We start from the raw sequence: 18,755 nt of genomic DNA on the forward strand, positions 1-18,755 counted from the left end.
ATCAAAGGCTCCTTAGAAAGCTTGAGAGTCATGGAGTAAAAGTACAGGTCCTCTTGTGGATCAGAAACTGGCTGAGTAATAGGAAGCAGAGAGTGAGTATAAATGGGCAGTCTTCGCAGTGGAGGACGGTAAGCAGTGGGGTGCCGCAGGGCTCGGTACTGGGCCCCATGCTCTTTAACTTGTTCATAAATGATTTAGAGTTGGGAGTGAGAAGTGAAGTGGCCAAGTTTGCGGATGACACTAAATTGTTCAGGGTGGTGAGAACCAGAGAGGATTGTGAGGAACTCCAAAGGGATCTGTTGAGGCTGAGTGAGTGGGCGTCAACGTGGCAGATGCGGTTCAGTGTGGCCAAGTGCAAAGTAATGCACATTGGGGCCAAGAATCCCAGCTCCAAATACAAGTTGATGGGGTGTGAACTGGCAGAGACTGACCAAGAGAGAGATCTTGGGGTCGTGGTAGATAACTCACTGAAAATGTCAAGACAGTTTGCGTTTGCAATAAAAAAGGCCAACGCCATGCTGGGAATTATTAGGAAGGGAATTGAAAACAAATCAGCCAGTATCATAATGCCCCTGTATAAATCGATGGTGTGGTCTCATTTGGAGTACTGTGTGCAGTTCTGGTCGCCGCACCTCAAAAAGGATATTATAGCATTGGAGAAGGTCCAGAAAAGGGCAACTAGAATGATTAAAGGGCTGGAACACTTTCCCTATGAAGAAAGGTTGAAACGCTTGGGACTCTTTAGCTTGGAGAAACGTCGACTGCGGGGTGACATGATAGAGGTTTACAAGATAATGCATGGGATGGAGAAAGTAGAGAAAGAAGTACTTTTCTCTCTTTCTCACAATACAAGAACTCGTGGGCATTCGATGAAATTGCTGAGCAGACAGGTTAAAACGGATAAAAGGAAGTACTTCTTCACCCAAAGGGTGATTAACATGTGGAATTCACTGCCACAGGAGGTGGTGGCGGCCACAAGCATAGCCACCTTCAAGAGGGATTTAGATAAAAATATGGAGCAGAGGTCCATCAGTGGCTATTAGCCACATTGTGTGTGTGTGTGTGTGTGCATATAAATTTTGCCACTGTGTGACACAGAGTGTTGGACTGGATGGGCCATTGGCCTGATCTAACATGGCTTCTCTTATGTTCTTAAGGCTGAGTCAACCTCAAGCCGGCAACTGCATTTATATAGGAATATTTCTGGTGTATGTGTATGATACAGAAGATATGATAATGTGGTGGTATGTGGAGAGAAGAGTTGTGTTCTGGGAAAGTCAGAAAGCATAGACACAGAACAAGATAGAATGAAGCAGGATGAAAAAGGAGAGAGGCCTGCAGTGGTGCATGGAGAAAAGAAAGCGTTTGCAATAGTCTATTGTGACAGTAAACAGAGCAGGATTTTAAAAGAAAGCATAGAGCTAAAACTGTACCTAGTATAGCAGTGTCTCACTTGGGCACCAAAGTGTATACCCAGAATAAAAATGTGTTGTTTTTAAAAGATGCCACTGGACTCAAACTTTAGCCTCTTACTTGTAGCGATTTGAGTTGCACACTTCTTATGGAAAACTGTTAACATGCAGCTATACTGTGTTATCTCTGGAGCACAATTGTGGTATGTTTCTGTTTTATTCCCTTATTAATGCAGCCCACGAATTTCAACCCTGACCCAGAAAAATTAATGTTACTTTATGCATTTCTAAGAGCTTGAAGTACCATTTCTATTTTAAATTATGACTAATTTTCTAGTCAATGATTGGTCACAGCTCAGCTGCCCGTAATGGCTTTGAGCTCTCTTGACATGAAAAATTAAGAACTAAAAATCTAAAACACTAATTTCCCTAAAACTTTAAACATTTCCTTTGAAAAGTCCCATTCTTTGTGTTGTTAGAGAAGGTTCTTTTCTTGTATAAATCAAACCACAGTGTTGGTTTTCCATTCCCCTCACCCCTGCCCATTACCTAAAGATAATACAAATTAGTGGAACTGGAAGGCAGTACAATCTTGAGAGAGAAGGAGTACCATAGGGCTCAGAGTGCGAGGTGGGCTAAAAGATAACACTGACGTACATTACAACAACAAAAATGCTTTTTCTTTTTTTGCACAAAATGGATGAGAGCGCACCCATGGAATCCAGTAACCCTCATCTCCACAAATTCCACCCCATTGCTGTCTTCAGTAGAATCATAGAGTTAGAAAGTACCCTGAGGGTCCAACCCTGCCCCCCGCACAATGCAGGAAAATCATAAATACCCCCCACACCCCCAATGACACCTGCTCCACACCCAGAAGTACATTGACATAGGCTGACTGTGACCCTGTGAGGTACCCTGTGGGGTACACCATCCTTAATAGAATAGGGTTTTCAGGTCTGGGTGGGGAAATATCTGGATATTTTGGTGGTGGAGCCTGGGAAGGGTGGGATCTCAGCAGGGTATAATGTCATAGACTCCAATGCAGCCATTTTCTCCAGGGAAGCTGATTTTGACTGGTGCTTGCATGGGGAACTACCTTTACCTTTACCTTTAATAGTGGGAGATCTCCACGTGCCATCTGGAGGAGGACAACTATATTAACAGAAGGTTGTGTTATGCTGAAAAGAGTGCCCTCTTGGTGGTGGTTTGTGTTTTGTGGTATTCCTGGCTGAGGGCCATTCAGTTGATCCCTTAGAAGAGCTGTTAAGGGAGGCCACTTGAAGGTTTATATTAAGTCCTGCTGGCCTTGTGGTCCATTGATTGTTTTTAATCGATGTTGGTGTAAGGGGACATAGATAATAAGAATACAGTGATCTCTTCACATGACAGGGATACTGTAATCAGGTTCCTACTTGAGTGAGACCTGTGTAACAGAGGTAGACCATAGGCTCTACAAACCCTTTGATATAGCACTGAGCTTTGTCTGTACATTTAAAACTGCCTCATGCTGAGCCATTGGCCAGGGTTCAAATTTCTCCCCTCTGGCTGACAACTGCTTCTTGGTCAAAGTAAGGCCTTTCTCAACACCTGCCACCTTAAGTCCTTTAAAGGAGGATCTCAGAAGTTGAACTTGAGTCATTCTGCACACAAAATTCCTGGTCTACCGTCAAGCTGTATCACATGTCCACAGCTTGCAGTCATTTTGCATGCATAGAACCACTGAATTGTTGGGCTCTGTTATAGGTGGCTTGTGGGTTGGTGTAATGTACATGGCAGTACTGGGCATGGTGTTAATTCAAATAAGAACCTTTAAGTGGACAATTAACATTAAATATTAATTTCCCTCCTTCCTTCTTTCCTCACACATTATCCTTTCCTAAATGCAGGAAACTTTAGTCACTGGCTGGTCATGTCAGAGACCAAAAGTAATTACAGCACTCTTGCACAAATGACATGTTACATCTTGCTGTGCAAACTTGCCCATTTTAAATCATGCTTTATTGTCTTTGCCAGAGGCTAGAGTTTCCACAAACATCAAAAGAGAGCTATTGATTAAAAAAGAGGCAGTGTGTTCACTTTTCAAGGAATTCTATACCTAATATATTCTTCTTCTGCTTATGATTTACTTGTATATTCCCTGGCAACAGGTAACACTGAAAGTGGGAGAATAGCTTTATGCTTTATATATCCACAAGACTCGAGATGAATTCCTTTTTTTTTAAGGGATACTGAAATATACTCTTCTTACTTGGTAATAAAAGAATCCTTTAGGAGCTTGAAAAGTATTCTGGACTTATACAGCAAGCTTCCACAAAGGTTCTTCAAAGTGATTTATTCAGCATAAGGCTGCAATCCTAAATGTATTTATTTGGACATGAATTCCGCTGTTGTCAACAGGCCTGCTGAGTAAAACCTAGTTACAACTAGGGTTAGAATAGTTGAAGTCACATACTCAAATATGAGAAGCAGGGGGAAAATATTATTTTGTGCTTTGAAGATTTGTGAAGATGTAGGTTTAAAATCCTTCTTCAAAAGCTAGCAGAAAGCATGGATGTGCACTACAGAAAACTCACCCATTTATCCAGGATGCTTTGGTTGTGTTCAGGCATAGGCTGCATCTATGCACCTTTGGATAACGTGCCATTGTGGCACTATCACAGGGGTGGCCAACGGTAGCTCTCCAGATGTTTTTTGCCTACAACTCCCATCAGCCCCAGCCACTGGCCATGCTGGCTGGGGCTGATGGGAGTTGTAGGCAAAAAACATCTGGAGAGCTACCATTGGCCACCCCTGCAGGCTATAGCAATCATTCCCAGTGGGATTGTCCTGCATGGACAAGCCAAGTCCTCTTGCTAATGATTGGAATGCTACAATGATAACACAGTATTCATCAAGGTATAGAGGAAGCCACAAGGACATACTGTGCTTTGTCCCTGATCTGATGTAATTCCTCTCCTTCTGCCACTTACATGCAGTTCGGAAATTGAAGACTGCCTGGTAGAAGATTACCATTTGTCATTGTGTTGGTTTTTTGTTTGCTTTTATATCATGACACCCTGTGGCTTGTTCCCTTGCCTGTCAACCTGGATTGCAACAAATCAGTTCATCAGCAATCAGGAATGGTTAAATTCTGAGCTACATATAAGGAGGGAGAGAGCGGGAAACCCACAAGAGCCAGCATGGTATAGTGCAGGGGTGGCCAAACTGCAGCTTGGGAGCCACATGTGGCTCTTTCACACATATTGTGCAGCTCCTGGAGGTTGAGACTTACTCTTGAGTAAGTGTACATAGCATCAGGACGTCAGTCAGCCTCTGAGTGTTGACCCATATGTAGGCAACTATTTCCACCATGTGTGAAGCAGGGAAAGAGGAGGAAATAGGCAGGCTTGCAAGCTCTTCTCCCTAGAGCAGGGAAAGAGGTAGTTGCGCCACTGAGTCCAATATTAAGATTTTTAATAAAAACATGTGTGTAGTATTTGTTCAAGTCTTGTGGCTCTCCAGCATCTAATGCTTGTTCTTTGTGGCTCTTACATTAAGCAGGTTTGGACACCCCTGGCATAGAGGTTAAAGTGTCAGGAGACCCAGGTTCAAATCCCCAGTCTTCATTGGGAGCTTGCTAGGTGACCTTGGGCCCCCCACACTTTCAGCCTAAATTAGCCCGCAGGGTTGCTGTGAAGATAAAATGGGGAGAGAAGAATGGTGTAAGCTGCTTTGGGAAGAAAGGGTATAAATGAAGTAAATAAGTAATAATGAAACAACCGTTTTCCCACTTCAGAACAGAAGCTATTTCTTGCAAGGTGATTTAAACTGTAATTAAGTTTGACTGGATCTCACATGGATCTCACACAGCAGTCCTTCATGCACTATGGAGCAAGAGCCCATGCAGTGATTTTTCTGCTTCTTCCACATGAAATAAGCTTTGAAAGTACTCGTAGTAAAATATAAGGTCAATTTCTCTCTCCAACCCAAACCACTGAACTACTAGTGACCTTTAGAACTGGGAATAACATGAAGCTCAGAGCCTCAGAAGCCAACTGAGAACACATACGCAGGTGCACACATGTATATTATATTGGCAAACAGTATATTCTAAATGGCAAGCAGTAGCATACCTTTTAAATGTTTCTAGCTCACTTGCATGATTCTTTCTCCATATACTACAGTCTAATTAGCTGCATCCAAGCTTGCAGCAAACCATGATGTGCACCTCTTCAACAAACATGGGGTTAATGACTTTTTGGTGTATGCGATTACTTCACTCTTTAACTTAGCTTGGAGTCAACATTAATAATTACTCAAGCAAAACCCCAAGCAAAGCTTTTTCAGGGATTTTGAGAACTGAATTTGTTATGGCATCAAAGGCTACACTATTTAATACCTCCATATCTTTTGAGCATGGCAAAGAGGAAAAAGAGGCTTCAGATTAGAAATGTAGAGCTCATGCAGAGATGGTTGTAAGGTGCATTAAAATATGGCACTGTGAGCAACAGCTATAGTGAACATGTTATGGCTTGAGAGAAATAAACAGAGTAGATATTGCTTTTATTTTGTACTATGCAAATAGATATATTTCTTTCTGTCTAACTAAAAGGTCCTGAAATCATTCTACAAGGCAAACAGTCTTTGCAAAGTTTTTCAACTTATTAACTCCTAATGTTCATCTGGAAAATGGTAGGAACTCTGGATGCCCACGGGCATCAGACAGTTGCCAGCCATATTCTAAAGCTGTATTCTGTCAAGCAGCCAGTACCAGGGCATGCAAAGCCATCTAAATCTGCATTCTCTGCATTGTCCAGAAGCCCCATTTGTAGCAGTGCAGAACAAGCAGTTATATCTGGTAAATTGTTTAATGATGCCATTGGTACTGAACATGTGAGATTTGAAGGCATAGATCCACCCAAGTTTTTCTGCAGGTGCAAGGATTTCCACCCATCGAGCGCAACTTCCTCATCTTCTCCCTCCCTGAAATGCCCCAGTATCCTGTTCCTGAGAGACAGGTGCCCAAGGAATAGGATGGGGAAGGCATTTTGGGCTGCTTCAGGAGAGGAGAGGCAAAAAAGCTGCTCTCCATGCACAGAAATTCTTGCACCTGCAGAAGAACTCCAGTGGATCTGAGTCAAAGTTCACATGTTACTAATAACATTATATGAACCCATGGCAAAAAAACCCCTCACCCTTTTAAATGGTGCATTCTTCATAACCATTCTTTTCTAGTTGTGTGGTTGTTCTTTTGGAGTTGGTATTAATAACTAAAATTAAGTTACAGTAGAAAACTGCATATGTTAAGGTAACTGGATTATAGTTTCTTTGTGAGTTTCTCCCAGGTTTGAATTTCACAGTAATGGAACAGGTGTTCTGCTATCTTGCAAAAGGTATGCCCCCAGTACATAGATAATTTTTTTTAATCATGCATTTCTCTTGATGCCCCTTTATGTGGAGTTACTCCTAAGGTAGTTAATAATTGCCACACATTAGCTGCATTCACTGAAATTGTATTCCTTCTTTCTCCCTTTTTGGCTGCTTAGAGGATTAAGAGTTTTAAGTCATAGAAATACCTGAAATACCAGGATAGGGTGTAACTATTGAGCCTGAAGGGAACATTTCAGCATGCCTGAGGAATTCAAAGTATCTGTAAAAATCCATGCACTGAAAGAGAGGAGCACTATTTGTGCTTCTTCTTTTCTCTTAAACTTTGCTTTATTGGTCGAGAACTTTATGGAAGGCTGGATTTTTAAGTTGTGCTAATTATGATTACCAATCAGGACTGCAAGCCTGAATTCTCAAGTCATTGTTGTAATGGGTACATTTTGCTTCCACATCTTTCCCTCATCTTCTATTAACCATGATTATTCTCTGAGTGTGCACACAATGCCATCAAGTCACAGCCAATTTATGGTGACATATAGGAGTTTTCAAAGCAAGAGACTAAGAGAGATGTTTGCCATGTCCCAGCTCTCCGGAGCAATCCTGGACTTCCACTGAGATCTCCCATTTAAGTAATAACGCTGCTTAACTTTCTGATATCTGACAGGATCCAGCTAGCCTGGACGATACAGATCAGGGTAATTATTCTATACAAGCCCATTGATTTGGTCATGGTCCATAAACAAAGAAAATGAGATGGACATGCTGCTGCTTTCCTGAAGTGTTTTTCCTTGGTGGGAGATTCCATGTCCCTCCCCAGTAAGGGGCCATTAAAACATGATGTAATATTGTAAATGGAGCAGAAAAAGGTTCTGGCCCTATTTCTTCCCAGGTCATCCTACATGTCTGGGACAACAATACTTCAGGAGATGGGAGGAGTGCATCTCAACAACCTCTGCTGTTGTATCAACTCCCACCTACCTCACAGGGTGTCTGTTGTGGGGGAAGAAGATAAAGGAGATTGGAAGCCACCATGAGACTCTGATTCAGAGAGAAGGGCAGGATATAAATCTGCAGTCTTCTTCTTCTTAAGGTGGCTGGTTCATTTCTCATATGAGCTGTGAACTCACAAGATGGTAATTGACAGACCACTCAGTCTTCAGTCTGAGCTTGGTGCCTTTGTCTGCACAGGCATTTCTCAGTTAGAGAGCCAGTTTGGTGTAGTGGTTAAGCATATGGACTCTTTTATCTGGGAGAACTGGGTATGATTCCTCACTCCTACACTTGCAGCTGTTGGAATGGCCTTGGGTCAGCCATAACTACTGCAGGAGTTGTCCTTGAAAGAACAGCTTCTGTGAGAGCTCTCTCAGCCCCACCTACCTCACCCGGTGTTTGTTGTGGGGGAGGAAGGTAAAGGAGATTGTGACCGCTCTGAGATTCAGAGTGAAGGGCGGGATATAAATCCAGTATATTATTATTATTATTATTAGCAAACTCTTTCCTTACTGTACCTTGCATCCCTTTTTCAGGGACAAGTGGGAGAAAAGCGTTTTAATACACACAACTAAATAGCCCATAGAGCAGTATCTTATTCCAGGGACTAATTCTTAACTGCATTGCTTTCTATCTTTGTAATCCAATTTTATTACAGTGTTTGTTATATGTCTTGCACTGTCACTACTGCATTGTTCTAAGTTTTGTAATCCACCTTGAGTCTCAGCCAGCATGACATATTATCAATAAAGTAAATAAATAAATGTGTAGATTCGAGTTCAGTAGCACCTTAGAAACCAACAAGATTTTCAAGGTATATGCTGTCGAGAGCTAGTGTTCCCTTCAGATACCAATGGTTGAATCTTGAGCAGGCTTCCACCCCAGAATTCTTGCTGGTCCCTAAGGTGCTACTGGACTCACATCTAGCTCTTCTACTGCTGACCAATTCGGCTGTCATCTGAACCTAAAATATCAGTTAGACAAAAGGCAGCACCCCAGGACGGAGCTTTGCTGCTGCTGCTTCTCTTCAATGACCTTATTTTTGAGGCAGCCAGTTTTCTAGCAGAAGCATCATACTGTCTTCTTGGCAGCATTCTCCTTCTTACACACACACACTCATACACAAGGAGTGGTTACGTGGCTTGTTATTCACTGTTCGCACCTGCTGTGCCAAAGCTTCAAGCTATACTTATCAGGAATTTGTGGGATGTGAAACGACTCTGAGTCACTTCAGCTGTTGATAGAGCAATAATATGTGAAGCCAAGGATAATTTCATTAGGATTTTTATGACATATCTATTTGTCATAAGGATATTGTATATCACAAGATTCCCTCTCTCCCCTGCCCTTTAAGTCCAGCCATTTTTTTAAAAAAAATGTAAATAGTTTTAACTGTAAAGTAGTCTCTCTGTCTTCTCCTCAGCCCCAAGTTCCAGAGGAGTTGCTTTTGGATAAAAAACAATATTTTGGAATGCAGTGCAAATGCATTTAAATCCACATTGTTGTTAGCTTAAAATTAAGAGGTTACATAAGGTTGAGGGGATGCTTGAATCTCTTCATGTGGCCTGTGCCTATACTAGAGATGTAAAATTTTCCAGAAATGTTGAAGCCAAGGGTGGATAGGGGGATAGAAATACATGCAATACATGCTGTCCTGTCAAGCCTTGCTTTAACAACATATAAAATACATAATTTATAACTTACTTAGTATATAAAATTACAATAATTGAAATATTTATGGGGTTTTAATGTTACAAATGACTTCATTTTCTAAAAGCAAAATTGCAAATGCACCCAAGACTTAAAAGAAACCCAAAAGCTGTTGTGCCCTATGTTCCCTTAGCCCATATGCTTTAATTTTTGCTATTAAAAAGTACAGGGGAATAGGAGTTAAACAATACACAAACTTTGTGTTCAGTTACATAAAATATATTATTTGGTCATGAAAAAGGGTCACACAAAGTGTCAATAACAATCTGCACAGCTAGATGTAATTCCAACTAGATGCAACCTTCTTCCTTCTGTGCCTTTGTGGTTAGAGAGGACTCAGATCCTCAAAGAAAATCCACATTTTCTGTGGTTTCTGCCCCATCTCCTTAAAATCTTTTACCCCTAAAGCAAGGTAGGACAATAAACCCTATTGATACCCAATATGCGGCCATATGAGTCATAGTGACTTGGAAGGAAAGGTCCCCTGTGCAAGCATCAGTCGTTTCCGACTTTGGGGTGACGTTGCTTTCACGTTTTCACGGCAGACTTTTTGTGGGGTGATTTGCCATTGCCTTCCCCAGTCTTTTACACTTCCCCCCCAGCAAGCTGGGTACTCATTTTACCGACCTCGGAAGGATGGAAGGCTGAGTCAAACTTGGGCAGGCTACCTGAATCCAGCTTCCGCCGGAATCAAACTCAGGTCGTGAGCAGAGAGTTCAGACCACAGTACTGCAGTACTGCTGCTTTACCACTCTGCACCACGGGGCCGCTACATAGTGGCTTGAGGGAGAGATAAAAAGGTCAGGTCGGAGGAAGAGTCAGGTCAAAAAGGTCACAGAAGCAATGAAAGCCCTGCATGCTGCCCTCATAAAGGTGAGGTTTCCTTCTAGGTTTAGCAATGCATGTTGTATTTAAAAGCTGTATATTTTTGCAGCATTCTCACCTTGCCTTTAAAAATATTTAAATTATTCTAAAAGATAAAATATTTCATTTTTTTTTTTCAAGTACTCCCCAAAATTTCCAGTTTTACCATTGGGAAAACTGGGGGGAAAGGCCTTGTGGGGAAAAAATAGGGAGGGGGATTTCTTCTGAAAGTTTCCAGATTTCCTCACCACCACCTCTGAGCCTTCACATCTCTAGTCTATACACCACCACTGACTAGCCAAGGAAAATCATAGCTGGATCCCTGTGTGCCCAGTATGTTCGGATTCTACACAGGACCACATGTAGCATCAAATACAGAGAAGGAGTTTTTAGCGCCGTCACTAAGAGGGGGAGGGGCCATAGCTCAGTGGTTGAACATCTGCTTTGCATGTACAAGGTCCCAGGTTCAATCCCTGGCATCTCCAGTTAAAACAATCAAGCAGAAGATCCCCTTCCTGAGGCCCTGGAGAGCCACTTCTTGTCAGTAGATGATAGTGAGCTTGATGGACCAAGGTTCTGAGGTAATATAAAGCAGCTTCATGTATTTGTGTATGCACTGAATGTTTGAACTGTGTCAAGAGACAGAGTAAAAGACAGAGAGAAGTGTGTGCGTTCATGAGCTTTTTGATATATTTTTTTGTCCTGGCCCCATACAGTTTTGGATTATCTCCTGATTTCTGCATGCATTTTTGTGGCTATAGTTTCCACTTCACTTTTGGGGTTTTTTAAAAAATATATTATTTTTAATTTGAAACCATTTTTTCTGGAAACCTTTTCTGAGTCAGCTTTTTCCTAATGCATAATGTTTCTGTTGGTTTTCTCTGCCCACCTACTCCCACCCACCTTCTAGCCCACTTTGTAATGATTGGACTGTCATAATTGACAAACCATTCCTTCTCCTCCTCTCCACCTCCCTGAAGATGAGTGGTTTTAGTTTTAATTTTTTTTTAAAAAAAATATTGATATACCAATGTAGTGTTGTAATTATAGTGTAACATATCTTGGCAAATGAAGGAACTTAAAAACTTATTTTTTTAAAAAAAATGAAAACTGGGCATTCAGAGAACTGTTTAAAATATTGTTACAACACTATATCGCTGTATCAATATTTAAAGGCTTTTAAAAAAACTGTGACACCACTGATGACACTGTACTCCCTTGAAAATCCTCATTATTTAAGGAACATACAGAAGAAAATAAACTGACTCCACAACTGTGAAAATGCATAGGGAGGGCAGATGTGCAGAACAAACCATGCCCAAACCAGATCCAGTGTTTGTGGATTGACTGCCAAGAAAATCAGGAGTAAGTCAAGTGTGCAGAAAAAGTCTATGTCAAGCTTTTTTATCTTGACTTTCCACCTAGTTGTGGAATCCACACACTGTTGCACCCCCCATCTCTATCCTGATGATGGTCAACTATATTGACCAAGGAAGTTCCAAACTGATATGGAGATTGGACTCCAAATATTCAGTCTCATCCAAGAAAACTTCAAGCATCTTACCAACAAGGCGCTATTTGCAACTAGCCAACAGCCATATATGACTTCCAGGACTGTTTAAGAGGATGAAACAATTCTCAGCCCTCCTCAGCAGCTTGCATGTATCCTCAGACCACAATAGAAAATTTCAGTGTCTGAGCAATTGAGATAAGACTCTAACTTGCAGCCAACAGGAGCAATTCCATTTGTGAAATGTCTTGTGAAATGCTTTGCACAGGAAGCTGTTGTCTGATCCCAGGTTAAATGATCAGCTTTAAAAAGGTTTCTCTGTGTGTATACACACCCACATACCAGTTAAGAGCAAGAAGGAAGATCAGCAAGGGAATGCCAAATGAAACAAAAAATTGCCTTTGTCTTTGCTACCATTGTGTGTGTACCAAAGCCACTCAGCAGAGCTGCTCTAACTTGTGAACTTTTATTACATTGAGGTTGGCTCCTCCTGAACCTCTTGGTTGTTTCTGATACCATTCACTATGCCTGGTATCCTCCTGCACAGGCTGACTGACATAGATATCAAGGGCACTGTCTTCCAGTTGTTCAGTTTCCTTTTATCGTCTTGTTTCTATAAGCTGGGATAGGGAGAAAACTGTTTTCTCCCATGGCACTTCAAATGTAGGATGAAGGTTCTGTGTTATCACCCATGCCTCTTTCAGCTAGGAGAGGTTATCTTGAGTTTTGGGCTGAGATTTCATGTGGCTGACACCTGAGTGTGTTTCTTCTTTAAAATTGAGTCAGTTAAAGCAATGGGATGTCCCAAACCAGTGTCTGGAATTAGTACTGGGCTGGATAAATTGTGGCTTAATTTGGTTAAGATTAAGACTGAAATACTTCTGGACAATAATACTATAAACTATGCATACTACCCTGAACTCCTTGGAAGAAAAGAGGGATTAAAATGTGACAGATGAGAGATCAAGTAAAGGCCATCAGAGTTTGCAGAATCAGATTTTTCTAAATGGAATTGTGTTCCATTTAAGGAATAAGTTTGCAGCATGTGGGTATCCTTTGGGGTATCGGTTTACAGATGGAGATACAGACCTCTTCTGTAGCAGTGAGAGCTTTGACAGGTACAGTAGCTGTAATCCTCCCTCACGAGGCACTATTTGGTTAGTTAACCTTGTACTGATTATATCCAGCTTGCACTGCTATAATGTACTTTTATTTGGGGCTACTTTGGAAGACTGGAAACTTCAACTGTTCCAAAACACACATCAAGACAGCTGGAAGGTCTAAGTTATAGCATTCATATCTTAACATTTTTAAAAGCTCTGTGCTAGCTGGGTTTCTGACCTCCAGGTAGAACCTTGAGGTGTCGCAGAATTACAAATAATCTCTACACTGCAGAGATCAGTTTTCCCCCAAGAAAATGGCAGGTTTGAAGGGCAGACTCTATGATATGCCATGGTCTAAGTGAAAGAGCCCCGTGACACAGAGTGGTAAAGCTGCAGTAATGCAGTCTGAACTCTTTGCTCACGATCTGAGTTCTATCCTGGAGAAAGTTGGGTTCAAGTAGCCGGCTCAAGGTTGACTTAGCCTTCCATCTTTCCGAGGTTGGTAGAATGAGTACCCAGCTTGCTGAGGGGAAGTGTAGATGACTGGGGAAGGCAATGACAAACCACCCTGTAAAAAAAAAAGTCTGCCATGAAAACATCATGATACAATGTCACCCCAGAGTCGGAAACGACTGGTGCTTGCACAGGGGACTACCTTTACCTTTTTAAGAGAAACAGAAGTCTTAGATTGACATCCGATCCCTGGAGAGCTCCCTCCCCAGGATTCACCCCTAAAATCCTAGGAATTTCCCAAAGCAGAGTTGGCAACCTTAGTAATAGTACCTGTTTGCCTTAATCCCTGTGAACCTTTCTACAAGGTTTAGATGATCCTCAGAAGCCATCCTCTGCCAGATGTGAGGTCGCAAGAGACTTTTCTGCCAGGGCCTTGTCTGTTTTGATGCCAGAATTAGAAATTCACCACAGAAGTTTGTCTGGCACTGACCATGTTTAACATTAACCCAGACGTCCACTCCTTAACCAGGGGTTGGAAATCGGTTTGGAAAACCTGGCTACCAGCAAATGTGGTTAACGTTAATCAAATAGCACCACTGCAGATATACCACTGCCCTCATAATGAAAGCAAACCATGGAGTAGTGGAGGAATTCATGTGTAGAGATAAGTAAGGAGTGCTTGTGACCATGAGATCAGGTCATGGGAAACATTACATGTGCACCTAGCACTTCCTAAGATCAACCTCTAAGTAATGGAGCTTGCAGCAACGTTCAAGTATCACCTTAAAAAACCAACAGGATCTTCAGAGCACAGGTTTTCAAGAGTCAAAGACATTTGACAAAGGAAGTTTTGACTCTTGAAAGCTTATACCTTGGAAATGTTGTTGGTCTTTATGGTGCTTCTGGGCCTGAATCTTGCTCTTTTATTTCAGACCAACACAGCTACCCACCCAGGCCCGGCGCTAGGGGTTCCCACCCCCAAGGCCAGATCCCACTTCTCTGCCCCCACCATGACTAAATGCACACATGCGCTGATGATGTCACTGCCATGCCCCCCAACTTTGCCGAGGCCACCCGACCCTCAGGAGGTCTTGGCGAAGTCCAGAAGGCAGCAGGCACGCTCAGAGCACGCTCACTGCCTGCCATGCCCCCGACTTTGCCAAGGCCGCCCGAGCCTCAGGAGGCCTCAGCAAAGTCCGGACTTTGCCAAGTCAGGGTGGGTATGGGGTGTGGGGAAAGGGCGTACCTCATGGCCTACTTCCATGTGCCAGCCCTGTACCCATCTGAAACTATCCTTTAAAAACAGGATAGGCTTCTTTGTGTACATTGTGGTTGCAGCTGTGGTTTGGCAGTTCCTCAAGAGCCTGGAGATGGACTTATCTGACGTATATTTGTTAATGTAGAACATGTAGCTCCTTATTCATAATCATCATTGCAGAATATAATCCCTTTGTGCTGGCAAGAGTGCTCTTGTGTGTATCTAAACTGCTAGCACTCTTGAACGGAACTGGTTGTGAATGCAGCTGGGTTGTTAAAGACTGGAATAGGACAAGACATAACTTATGTACCTCCAGTGATCTGTATATATCACAGGGGATGACCTCTCTCACATACCTGAGTGTTCCTTTTCAGGTGCCAAAAATGTCTCAGGCTAGCCCTGTTTCTAAATCACAAGGTTGCCAGTGTGTTCATGGAGCTGCTTCTTCTGTAGCAGTATAGCTATTTCAATCCATATCAGTGTAGGAAGCAGAATTCCATGTGTATTCCTTTGCTGGCACAGCCAGTGCCCTGTGCTGGAATAAATGAGTGAGCCGTGTGCAAGAGACATTTGGTTGCGTGCTGACTTCTGAAATCAAGGCACTTCTGTTCGGGGAGGGGGGGGGGAGGGAACCAGCACACAATACAGTTGTTGTTTTCTTCTTAACAAACAAAAGACATATTCAGGTCTAGGGGAAGATGTCCAGTTTTTAGGAGCCAGCGTTATTTTATTTATTTCTTTAGGCACCAGCTCCTCCACAAGTGAGAAAAATCATTTCAGTTTCCCAGTGCTATCATCACCATACTGTGGTCACAGTGGCAAGAGTCACAGGAAAAGACAATAATGCCTAGAAAAGCTGAAGGCAGCGGAAAGAAAAGAAGAAGACCCACAACATCAGATGGATTGGCTCAGTAAGGAAGCCATGGCCCTCAGTTTGCAAGACCTATTAACAATAGGACTTTTGGGTGGTCATTCATTCACACGGACTCTGTAAGTCGGGCTTGACAGCACTTAACACCCCACACACACACACACACATCACCATTCTGGATGCCTGGGGTTCCCAGATACATGGTTGCAGTTGTGTGGAAGCTGTGTGTCTGTTGTCTGCACTTGATGTATTTGCTGATGGAAACAATGATGTTCCTGGGGAAACATGTGTAAAAGTATGGAGTTGCCTTAGACCATACTGAAAATATTGTAGAAAATCACCACACAGTGACTTCTGCTGTCTGAAATATATAATATAAACTCCCCCCTTTTTTTGCATCTAAAAGACATATATATGTCTTGAATTATTACTCATCCCATGATGATGGAAAGGATTTCTATCAGATGAAGGGGATTTTCTTGCTTTCCCCATCCTCCTGCAGCACAAACTGCTATTCCTGAGAGAGTGGTGATGACCCCCCTCCCTTGAACAAACTAAGAGGCCAAGCTGAAATATCCCCTTTAGTTAGCAGAACTTTAATGCTGGATCCAGTCCACTGGCTCAGTAATTCTTCTGTTCCAGATTCTGATTCCATCCAGGTCAGATCTGCCCTTTGAAAACAATGGCCCTTTAAATTTTAAAGGGCTGTTGCACCACAGACTAGCTATGAATAGTGAAAGGATTCCTGACCTAATTCCAGATATTCTCAGTATTTATTAGGAGAAAAGTATCAGCACTGGGAAATATCAAAGTTTTTCAGCATCTTGGATATTGCCTGTCCAATTATAGGAAATATCAGAGCTTGTATCAATTCAGCAATATCCAGTTGCATACCTAGGATTGCCAGCCTCCAGCTGAGCCTTGAGATCTCCCAAAATTACATCTCATCTCTGATTTTCTCATACTGAATAATCATCTCATACTGAATTTTATTCTCTTGAAGAAAATGGCTGCTTTGAAGGGTGATCTTTATGGCATTATACTCTGCTGAGGCGCTACCCCTTCCCAACAGATAGAAGGAAGTACTTCTTCACCCAAAGGGTGATTAACATGTGGAATTAACTGCCACAGGAGGTGGTGGCAGCTACAAGCATAGCCAGCTTTAAGAGAGGATTGGATAAAAATGTGGAGCAGAGGTCCATCAGTGGCTATTAGCCACAGTGTGTGTGTGTGTGTGTATATGGCCACTATGTGACACAGAGTGTTGGATGGGCCATTGGCCTGATCCAGCATGGCTTCTCTTATGTTCTAAGCTCCACCCCCAAATCTCCAGGAATTTACCAATTGACAGCTGGCAAACCTGTGCACACCCCTAATTATTATTTCTCTGAACAAATCAAATGAATTTTAATTAATTCTGTGGTGGTTAAAATAATAGTATGTGTTCTAAACAGAATACCGCAATTTTGCTTTGTTGGCTTTTTGGAAGTTATTAGAACTGTACCAGTAAAGGTTTACAAATGATATTGTCTCCACTGCCAGGAAAAATGACTGCAGGGAGAATGATGCCAATGGTTTGAGGGAATGTTATTGATTTACCTTCTTCCTTTCCCCCTTTTCTTTTTAATGAGGACTAGAATGTTTCCACATCAGTTAACTGCCTTCATAAAGCACCAGAAGGTCACACCAGCCTCTCACTTATCTTTTTTTCTTTGCGTCTATAGTATAATTGGCTGATTGTGCTAGTGATGAGCGGGTGCTCCCCCCACCCCCTTTCCCTTTCCCCCAGAGCAGTCGTGGCTCCACGTTATTAAACCTCCCCGCTCGTTCCCAGAGGAGAAGAGCTTTGCTACGCTCCTCGCTAGCCCAGGCAGTGCCATTGCGCAGGTTGAAACAGCAGAAACAGCATCCATTTTAATCTGCGGGAAGCCTCTCTCCTCGCAAGGGCGTTCTCTTCTCCTTCGGATGCTGTGCATTTCAACTGTGTGGCTCCTGTAAATGTTCCTGGCTTTTTGGTGGCTGCTTTCTGTATGATGCACTGAGATGGTACACCAGGAAAACTGTTCGTATCAGGTAAGGATTGAAGCTCGGTTTCTCCCATCATCGGCATCATTCTTTTCGGAAGGGAAGAGGAAAGGCCTGCCGTTTTGAAACGCAGCAGGTTGCTTCGTTTTTGCTTCTGCTGTATCAGGTGCCTCTTGGCTAGAGGAAGGGTATTAGGCTGTATTTTGTTGTTATTCTCTTGTAAGCACCAGTGTCGTTGGTACAGTGAACGGATCAGAAAAACAGTTCTGACTTTGCTTCAAACCAGTGGAGCACTAGCCCCATCCCCCTTTGCTAAATCTGTGTGTGTGTTTCTGTTTGTGATAAGGGAAAGCAGCCATGCATTATATGCACTAAAGTCCACTTCAAAACAGAATTTTTTTGGGGGGAAAGAAACCTTTTATTACTAATTTAAAAGCTGATAGATTTTGGGTAGTACCAATGAACAGGTGATGGGGGTATTAGGCAAGAAATAACAGTGAAGTTATAACTGTAAATTGAAAGCGATGTATTTAAGGTGAATAGCAGTCTAGGTGTTTTTACACTCATTGGTATCACTCACTAAGCCCTGTAAATTGAGGCAAAAGGAATAAAGGAATTGAAATGTGTGCTCCGCGCCCCCCCCCCCCTGTTTTGTTTACAGCCTCTGAGAATCTAAGTACTATGGTATTGAGATGGCAGGTCCTTTAGGGGGGGGGGATTTTCTGCAGTGTTTCAAAAGATCGCTTGCCTCTGTTCTAAAAGGTGTTTTATCCTTGTGGGGCTTGGTTTTTTGTTTTGTTTTTTTACAAATGCTGCACCTTTTTGTGATGTCTCATAAAACTCCCCAAGAAACAAAACAGATTGAGTTTCAAGCTGTTTTGCAAACTGGCATTCTTCCATTTAATGTTCTGTTGACTGTCTTCCAGTCCAGGTATCAGTCTACATTCTGCTTGGTTTTGGTCTGAAGATGGGGGAGGGATATACCATTTTGTATTCTTAAAATAATACATAGTTGTAAAATAGAACAGTTTTTTTTTCTTTTCTAGCAGTAAAGTATGTTTCAGCATGATGTAAGATGCACTTTTCTAGGACTCCGTTTCAAGCTGTACATTTAGTACAGTCAGGAACAGGATACGAGTACAGGGTAAATAATATTCAGGCTTACAAGTCGTTGGAAAAAGAATGAAAG

At 42.3% G+C, this 18,755-nt stretch overlaps 1 protein-coding gene across 7 annotated transcripts in view; it reads left to right on the forward strand.

The window, feature by feature from the left end:
- The window catches only part of SCHIP1 (schwannomin interacting protein 1), a 621,980-nt gene that overhangs the window by 547,358 nt on the left and 55,867 nt on the right, over positions 1 to 18,755 (forward strand). Inside the window, exon 1 of one of the 7 annotated variants that reach the window (XM_060242404.1) lies at positions 17,353 to 17,614. The exons of 5 other annotated variants lie outside the window; for them this stretch is intronic. In XM_060242404.1, coding sequence (XP_060098387.1) covers positions 17,585 to 17,614 — 30 coding nt within the window. In that variant the 5' untranslated portion in view covers positions 17,353 to 17,584. Of the gene's footprint in view, positions 1 to 17,352; positions 17,615 to 18,755 lie in introns of those variants that run through there. One more of the 7 variants, XM_060242407.1, reaches the window with a different exon arrangement.

This window comes from Heteronotia binoei, chromosome 6 (assembly GCF_032191835.1).
Source record: "Heteronotia binoei isolate CCM8104 ecotype False Entrance Well chromosome 6, APGP_CSIRO_Hbin_v1, whole genome shotgun sequence".
Taxonomy (NCBI): domain Eukaryota; kingdom Metazoa; phylum Chordata; class Lepidosauria; order Squamata; family Gekkonidae; genus Heteronotia; species Heteronotia binoei.